At 40.5% G+C, this 8798-nt stretch overlaps 1 protein-coding gene across 1 annotated transcript; it reads left to right on the top strand.

Moving 5' to 3' along the window:
• Positions 1-416: 416 nt before the first annotated feature.
• On the top strand, positions 417-8532 carry MSMB (microseminoprotein beta). Its single transcript, XM_086616839.1, has 4 exons — positions 417-482; positions 6251-6344; positions 7585-7690; positions 8403-8532. Exons 1-4 carry the CDS (start codon positions 417-419, stop codon positions 8530-8532), a joined length of 396 nt encoding a protein of 131 aa, XP_086472965.1.
• Positions 8533-8798: the final 266 nt, after the last annotated feature.

The raw sequence follows: 8798 nt of genomic DNA, 5'->3' as shown, positions 1-8798 counted from the left end.
TTTTGTTCTACTTGCTGCCCATCAGAAACAGATAGGAAAGGTGTAGAATAAGAAATGGGAGGAAGCAGGATTTTAGACATTATAGTGGAAAACAGCAGAGAAGAAAAAAGAGAAAAGATCCCAAAAGCCAAGATATCCCATGGATTTGTCTGAAGCATTCTGGCTGCCCTCTCCACCCCAGTCTCTTCTAAGTCCATGCAGCAATAATATCCAACGGCTGAATTTTATCTTCATGGAATCGGTGACTAACAAGTTTAGAAAATGGAAACAAGCTCATGCACTCTAAATAGAGCTGAAATATGGTGTAGGTGGGCTATACACAGAACTAACTGAGCTTGCCCCAAAAAAAGCCCAGAGATCGCTGAACTAGGTAACTGACAGCATAAACTGAAGTTAAGCCTCCTTTCATTTCGTGCATGCATGTGCAGGTTGTGTTAAAGGTGGAAGACTGCACAAATTTGGTACCACCTGGAGGACCAAAGGTGTGTTTCCAATGCCAGTGCAGCCAGAGCAGGGTCCACTGTTGCACCATGTAAATTTTATAAAGCCAGAGGCACCGGTAGCAAGAATTACAGCAATGCTCCCACTCACCACCCTTCCTATAGCTAACTCCTTATGTCAAACCTCCAGCAAAAAGTCTTTACTTTTTCATAGACTTATGATCTTCATTTGCTTAACCAGCTGCAGAGTCAGAATAACAAACTGTGTTTGGAAGCACTCTGTGTTTTTGTTTCTGGAATAAACTTTTCTGTCATTTTCTGGTTCGCTGAAGATTTCAAAGATCTTTTTCTTACCACATGGTTTGAGTTGCAATATTTCCTACACTTTTAATTTTTCTTTCCTTAAATTTGAGATCTCTTTTGACTAGCTTTGTCACTCCTATCCATTCTCTTTTAATGCTTCTGGACTTCTGTCCTTGCCGCTGTATTACCTGTGGCTATGTTCCTAAGTGCTAATCACACTGCAGAGATGGAGGTTTCCTCCTTGCAAACACAGCCTGGCATTTTGTGGTCAGTTCTTTAGATCTTCTTGTCTGTCTCTATGTCCCTTGCATAGCAGTCCTCCTTCAACTGGGGATCATGACCTGACAGGATTTTCCAGATTAGCTGAGGAATTACCATGTGTTTTAAAAAAATGCATTTGCACCTTAGCAAGAGAGATCTTTGCTTATCAACAGAACTAATTGGGGAGAAAAATGAAGTGCTTCTCATCCCACTGACATAGCATTGAATTAAAACTAAAATTTGGCCCAGGGATGGGGACTCTGCTACATATGGAAGGAGATAGGGGTGTTCAGATCAGAGGAGACATGACATCTCCAGTTTGGGTCTCCCAGCTTGAATTGAGACCTCAATTCAAATTTCTGCTATGCCATGTTACCCAGGACAAGTCACCCACACCATATATGCCCCTTGCCTGTAAAATTAATACAATTCTTTGCTAAAGCCTATACCAGGAGAGATCTGTGGACATAGGCTTTGAGGTTTGTGGGTATATGAACCTCAGTTAACAAAAATGTTCCCACCAGGATAAAACTTCCTTCTACCACATTTACAATATGTTTCTGTATCGTTTTAGTGCTGTTTGCTTGTGCTTTTCCTTCAAACAGCTGTCCTCTCACACGCAAACGTGGCAGACTTTGTTTAACAACTGTAAAACCTGTGTACGTTGTACATAGCATTGTCAGTTTAAGGTCAAGATTCACTTATTTGTAAAATTGTGTTTACTTATGATCTGAGCTGATAAGCCTCATGCTTCTTCCCTCTCAGTGACAGTACCAGTCAAACTACTGGTTTTAATGACTGAGTATGTGAACTTATCTTCCCTAAGCAGTCCTACACTTTTTCTCTCATAGAGAAAGTGAATCTTTCTCAAGAATGTAAGAATAGTACTGGAATGCTGGGTTAAGAAACAAAGTTCCTGGACTGCTTTCATTATAGTGCATCTCTTCTAGCTTCAGGTTTTTTACAGAGAAATGCTTTTCCTAGGTATTAGCTAGATTGTTGTTTGGTTTGGCTTTTTTTAACAACTTCACTGCTTCTAAATCATGCTGTATTTCTCTGTTGATCATCTAGCACTGAAAGATACAGAAAAAACAAGGCTGACAATCTTGTATTACTCTCATTATCTCTGTGGTCATCAGTGAGATGTAACCAAAAATCCTAGCTAAAGAATGACTAAGGAAAATAGTGAGGTAAATCTTCAAGAAAGTCCCCAGGATTTTTCCTTGGTTTAGGAAGAAACAGGCTACTCTGTTCATCCACATAAGTGGAAAGAAGGCACAGAACTGGGCAAAGCACTGATATTCTTAGAGTGTTTTTAGTAAGAAATAAACTGTTTGGGAAGACAACACAAGATTTCAACAGAGCAATGTCTGTTGGAGATATCTGTGCTCCACACAAGTAAGACACCTGTCATCCTGTACATGAACAATATGAAGAACACACACAACAAAATATGTACCACAAATAACCTCAGTAATCAATATATGAATGAACTCTCTGCATAGAGTTTGCTGTTCTGAGTGGTTTCGGCACCACAACATGTCGTTAGGGTCTCCTGAGTTCATAGATCACACAAAGAGCTTCTTCACTGTCCCTAGACAATATTCAGGTTTAGACAGGTCACTCCCTGCTGCATTCCAAAGAAAGCTGCTTGCAAGAACTTCTCTCCATAGCTGGCATAGCTTGCATCTAGAAAACAGGGAGGGTCCTGCAATGGGAGCAGCTGGGTGGTCACTGCTTCCCTGAAAAGTTGAGAGAGCACACATACTCATTGGTTGGATTTTTGGGTTTGGAGTTAAGCAACAAACACGTTCCCTGTCACTCAGCATCAAACCAGCAAGTTGGCTGGGTTTTGACTGTTACAAATTCCACAAGTCTTATCCCAGTACACCAGCATCATAAATTGCTATGTGTCTGATGACTTTCATTCACATACAAAAACTGCTACAGAGTGCCTGTCAAGAAAAACATTGCATGCAAACTCCACAATATACAAGAAGAAAAATAATTAAATGGCTCAGTAACATAAACAGAATTAAGACAATGTAATTTGATGGTTCTTTTCTTCCCAACTATCATGGAATACTTTCTCCAGATTATCTTTGAGGACATGGAGGAGCCAATATCTTGAATAGGACTCTGTGGTGCTTCCCACAGTATTTCCAGCCAAGGTTAAATAGCTACTTCTCAGCACATAAAAGTTACAAGGAGCAGGCATGCAAAGCCAGGGCTCATCCTTATCCATCCCACAAACGTAAATCGGTTAGGTCAAACAGCATTGGAACAGGACACTGGAAGGCAGAGTGTGAACTCTCTCCATCTTCACTGCAACTAACACAAAAGGCAGCTTTGGTCTAGGATCAGGGTATAATTTGTTATCCTACTGAGCCTTTTTTTCCCTCTTTAACAGGAAAATGCACATGCTGTGCAATACCTCCTCTGAAGCACTGACAGTATCCCAAACCACAACGATGCTGCTAAATTGGCTTCGTATATATTTATGAGAGATGCAAAGGGGACATTTGAACTATGTTGATGACAAATTCCCAGTACCTGTGCTCATGAACTGACATGTTCTGATGGTTTACCAGTGAGTAGGAATCAAGGGCCTGAGCCACGTGGCTGTGATGTTAGTCACCTCCTGTTACAGGGAAGTGCATACATCAGCATTACCAAACCGAATTTATTAATGATAGACTCATTGTGGGCAGCTTTAATCAAACCTATGAATACCTGCAAGTGCTTCAGCTCTTTTCTGTCATCCTGAAGAAAGATTTGGTAACTGAAGAAAAACTGATTTACCCATCCTACTGAGTTCAAAGCCAGCTAAGGCCGTCCCTGTGAGTGGTGATCTCGCTGTGACATGCATTGCAATGATGCTGGCTTTCTCACACAGACTCCTGAGCTAGCTCTCAGCTCTGGAATTTGGGTAGATGATGTGGAGTAGGCACCCCAGCTTGGAGTTCAACCTCAAATCTCAAACCCACGCAATAAGGCAACACAATTAGGCAGCCAGAGTAGTTGGTTCAAGTATTGCGAACTGTGCAGCCCTGGTAATAAAGGGAAAACTTCTTCCCCTACCAGGGCTACAGGGTTTGCAATATTTGTAGCAACTAGATCAAAGCTAAGCAAAAGGGAACTGTATTTGCCTCCTTTGCTACCAATTACTGTCTTAAGCATTTGGAAAGTGTGCCTGTCCCTGACATGCACAGCCTCTGCTGAAAAAGGACCATTTCTTCCTGGCTACAAGGATGAAGTAAGAAAATACTTCTTTTTCCCCCACTTACAAAAAGACCGGAGCATATGGGTCTTCTACATGATGGAAAAGTGAACAAGGGAGAAAATAGTTATCTAGGACCCTTTTCTAAGGGCCTACAGATGCCAGCAACTCTCCACAGAAACTCTCCTTTACATGTAACGCTACCAACCACCACTCCATTTCCACAAGAGCCTCCTTTCATTTTCAGCTGATGAACAAGAAAGCTTAATGATTGTTCAAAGTTCATCTCTTAAAACCTAGGTGGTTCAAACTAAGCATGCAAATTTTGCTGTAAGTGACAATCACAATATCTCTAATGGGCTTTTCAGATCAAGTGCTAAATATTCCTCCCAGGCTTGAAATTCCTTTTGAAGTACCTCCCATAACTGCCTTCCAGATCTCATGTGACACAAAAGCCACACCTGTTTCTTCAGTGCCTTTCAGAACCAAACCTTCCTGCATACAATTGGCTTATTTTAGTAATGTCCACCCTATGAGGTCATTTTGCAGAAACCTCATTGGAGTTATTCATACATGTTCAGTTTGCTCAAGGACTGGCATCATAAATTCCCTGTCTATATAGGTTCTCTGAGAGGATGAGCTTCTTATAGGTTGTGTTCTTACTGGAAGCCTCATAATTCTACAAGTATGGTGAGTCCTTACATCTTAGACTGTAAAAGACTGTGGTATTCTGCTATAGATTCTAAAGGAGGTTCTGTTGGATTTATCTATCTCAGTACCCAGAGATGTCAACAACTTGGAGAAAGCAGAAATTCTGTTTTGAGAGCTGAAGTCAGACAGATAGGCACAGGCAGTTAAGAACCTTGGGTAAAAGATATCAGCACCTATACAGCAGGAGATGTCTAGCAGGACTCCAGCTAAGGCTTTTTATTATAACCTGTTTTCACCTACCTGAATTGTTTGGAGGTAATCTCTTTTCTGGCAGAAAGCAGCTCTGTTGTGTCTCAAGCTAGAACTGGCTTTCATTTTTGTGAAAAGTCTGGATAATGTCTGAACATTTAGTTAAATATGTCATCTTGATTTTTACTCATTTGCAGCATTGTTCAAGTTCTGTGGGTTTTAACCTCTCGTTTGCAAGATTAAATGCTAGTTTTTCCTCCTCCCATCTCTCAAATGAGACTTCCTTTTATAAATCATCAGTTCTACTTTGTCAAAAAAACCCACATATAGATACAATATATGTGTATATGCCATTGTTTATTCGTGGTCTACCTTTCCTCTCTTAGCAAGATTTTAAATCCATCACAGCTAATCTCACCCTAGAGTTCCTGTACTTATTTCCTCCATATCACCCAAAAAAGTCTTTCAAGCATTTCAAACTGATGTTGAAGGACAAAGGACTTACTAAGGAATTTAATACGAACTTTCAGAAAAAGCTGCTGAGAGAGGTCATAAAATATAGAATTATCTAGGTTGGAAGGGGCACCTGCGAGTCATTTGGTCCAACCTCCTGATCAAAGCAGGGACAAATCTTGAGGGTTCAGCTTTAGCTGAAGTTTCTTCAGTTTGTTCCTAATCCTTCAATATTAGGGTGAAACATCTGGTGAGCTCTTCAGACTCCAGTGAAGAAGTTTTTACAACTATAAATGAGTTTGGTGGCAGAGAAAGTTGGTGACAATCCTATGGAGAAAATAATTACAAGAAAAATGAATGGGGAGGGGAAAGGAGTAGAACACACTCCTTTCACAAACAGTATCTGAGTTTATCAGTCTTGTATGAGGCAATGCTTCATTTTAACAGCTTGGAAAGACAAACTTTTTATACCCTCTCCCAAATGATGCTCTGCCTCTGCTCCTTCTAGATGGCTCAGCATTTCTGACTGTGTGTTAAAGTGTCTAAACGGTGAAGAACAATGGATTTTGATTTGAAACCACAATGTATTTTCCTATTTCTAATGGCAGTATTCATCACGAAGACATCTTAATAGTTACTTAAGTATTCATATTAGTTCTGCTTTCTTGTTCAGAAAACTATCTTGGCCTGCCTTATTCTTGTCATTAGCATGACACTGTCCAGTGCTGATTGCTTCCTTCAGCCGTTGAAGTCAGAGACGTCTGATGGTGAGATTGTAGGTAAGAAGTTGTCTGTCAAGTTGGGAACAGTTATCATCCCAAGCACTGCCTGATTTGATTTGCCCATTCAGTGCAATTTATCATAATTTAGAAATAAGTGGAAACAGCAGAGAGAGACCGCTAGGAAATGCAGTATGGAGAGCAGGGAATTTATAATATGTTATAAAAAAGAAGAGTTTATCTGAAGAGCATCACACAGGCCAAATTAAAAATTAATTTTGCCTAGGGAAATAGCATGGGCTGAGTTTATAAACCTGCATGAAGTAATAATTCATTTTTTCACTATGGCAGCATATTTAGAAATACAGAAAAGAAAGGAGAAAGGCCTCTATGTATGTGTGATCAGTATTAAAGCAGGAAACAGATTAGCAAGTGTTCAGCACATTTGGTCTGAAATTGACATATTGACATAAACTGACATAAATGGTCAATTTACACACAATTGTTTCCCTACCCCAAAGAAACTTCTTAAGAACAGAATGACTTCTCCCCTTGAGTCTCGGACTGTTCTTCCTGAACACAGTCCAGCTTTTCGTCCACCAGAACCCCTACATCCTTCTCTCATCAGGGCTGCTTTCAATCCCTTCATCTCCCAGCCTGTATTGGTACTGGGGATTGCCCTGACCCAAGTGCAAGACCTTGCACTTGGCCTTGTTGAATCTCTTGAGGTTCACATGGGCCCACTTCACAAGCTTGTCCACGTCCCTCTGGATAGCATGCCATCCCTCAGGCATGTCAACTGCACCACTCATCTTGCTATCATCTGAAATTTCATGACTGTTGGACAAAGTTTTTATCCTGAAGAAATATGTGATTTCTTCCTATCACTGAGGATTGGGAAAAGTTTTATGGGCAGATTCAGTCTTGCTCTAAATGAGGAGTCAACGATAGGTGGTGATAACAAGGGAGGAATTCAAAGCCTTTTCTCAATTCTGAGTAGGTCTGTGCCTAGTTGTCTTTCTGATGAGTGCTCCGATTCCTGTGCTTAAAGATGAGCTACTCCAGGAAGCTGGATGCTGACAAGAACCACAGGAAACAGAGGGTTTCTCTGTTTCCTTCTCCATGCATAAGACTAGTAGCAGTCCTGCCGTATTGGGAACCTCAGTATTTGCCAGATGTGGATGTTAATGTAAAAAGCTGACAAAGATCCCATCCATTTTGTACAAGCAATAGTGTTGCTAGTGCAATAGGTCTGATACTGAAGGCTGCTTGCACACTATGTTTTCAGGCTGCCATGACTTGAATGGAGAGTTGCATGAATTTGGTTCCAGCTGGAGTAATGAAGACTGCTATGATTGCTCCTGTTCTGAGCACGGAATAAGCTGCTGCTCCAGGTGAGTTCAGAGCAGCAATAGGGGTTTTCCTCCTCTCCCACGACGCAGCACAAAGCGCTTCCCTTCATACAGGGATCCCTGAGAAATGGCTGTGACCCTTCTTTCACTCACTTCATATCACAAGGTTATGCATTAACCTAATACCATCATCACTGAGCATGCAAGAAGTTCCTCTGACAAATACAGCTTGTTTAAAAAGTGATTCTTGATTTTTAAAAAAGGACTTAATTCTTTTTGGGGCTAAAATTTCAGACAAGATACTGATTCAAGAGAGAACACGTAATTACTTAAGAATTTTCTACTGCTCCTAATCCAGATCTTCCAAATAACACATAGCCTCTATTTACTCTGAGAAGCAGCTCAAGATACACTGGCCTGCCTATAATTTTTACTATAGCAACATTCAAGCACTCATGCAATTATTGTTCATATTGTGGCTGAAAAGAAAAATCAATTATATTTGAGTAGCAAATAAACACAGCAAACATCCCTTGGGTGTAAGTCAGATCAGTAAACAACCCCTCTCCCCTAATCCTGCTTAAGCAGCAAGTTAAGTAACTTTTGAGATGGGAACTTTGTGTGAGTTCCTTTTTTGCTCCTGACCACCTCCTCACTATAACATCTTCCTATAGAAAGTGTAGATACCATCTGAAATTGAAGCTGTTTACTTCTTGGTCTCATCATCTTTTTGTCTTTCTTTACCCAATGACAGCTTCATGACACCAGTTGACTATGATGAAGAGAAATGTGTAAGCATTTTCAACAAGGAGACCTGCACTTACAAAGTAGTGGAGAAAGATGATGCCTCAAAACAATGCCCAGTTCATGGATGGGTGGGCTAACAGAAGGATTGTGGATTTGGAGGGTATTTCCTTTTTTTAAGTGTTCTCACAAATGCAAAAACACTGAAAGATGCAGCTGTTGAGTGAAATCTACTCATAAAACCTAACACATAATAAAACTGAATATCTACTCACAAAACACTCCCTTGATTTCTCTGCCTTCTGCTTTCCCATGAAGAACGAACTAACTCATTCCTTCCTTGAGAGTAGAAATTAAAGCCAACATTTTTACACATCCTCAGTAGCTGCTAATTTTAATTCCTCTC

This window comes from Tauraco erythrolophus, chromosome 9 (genome assembly GCF_009769465.1).
Source record: "Tauraco erythrolophus isolate bTauEry1 chromosome 9, bTauEry1.pri, whole genome shotgun sequence".
Classification (NCBI taxonomy): Eukaryota; Metazoa; Chordata; class Aves; order Musophagiformes; family Musophagidae; genus Tauraco; species Tauraco erythrolophus.
This window is presented reverse-complemented; position numbering and strand designations above follow the sequence as displayed.

Coding starts and splice junctions, on each gene's coding strand:
- MSMB (XM_086616839.1), top strand. CDS start 417: ATGCATGTGCAGGTTGTGTTAAAGGTGGAAGACTGCACAAATTTGGTA. Junction 483..6,250: donor TACCACCTGGAGGACCAAAG/GTGTGTTTCCAA, acceptor TTTCTTGTTCAG/AAAACTATCTTGGCCTGCCT. Junction 7,691..8,402: donor GGAATAAGCTGCTGCTCCAG/GTGAGTTCAGAG, acceptor ACCCAATGACAG/CTTCATGACACCAGTTGACT.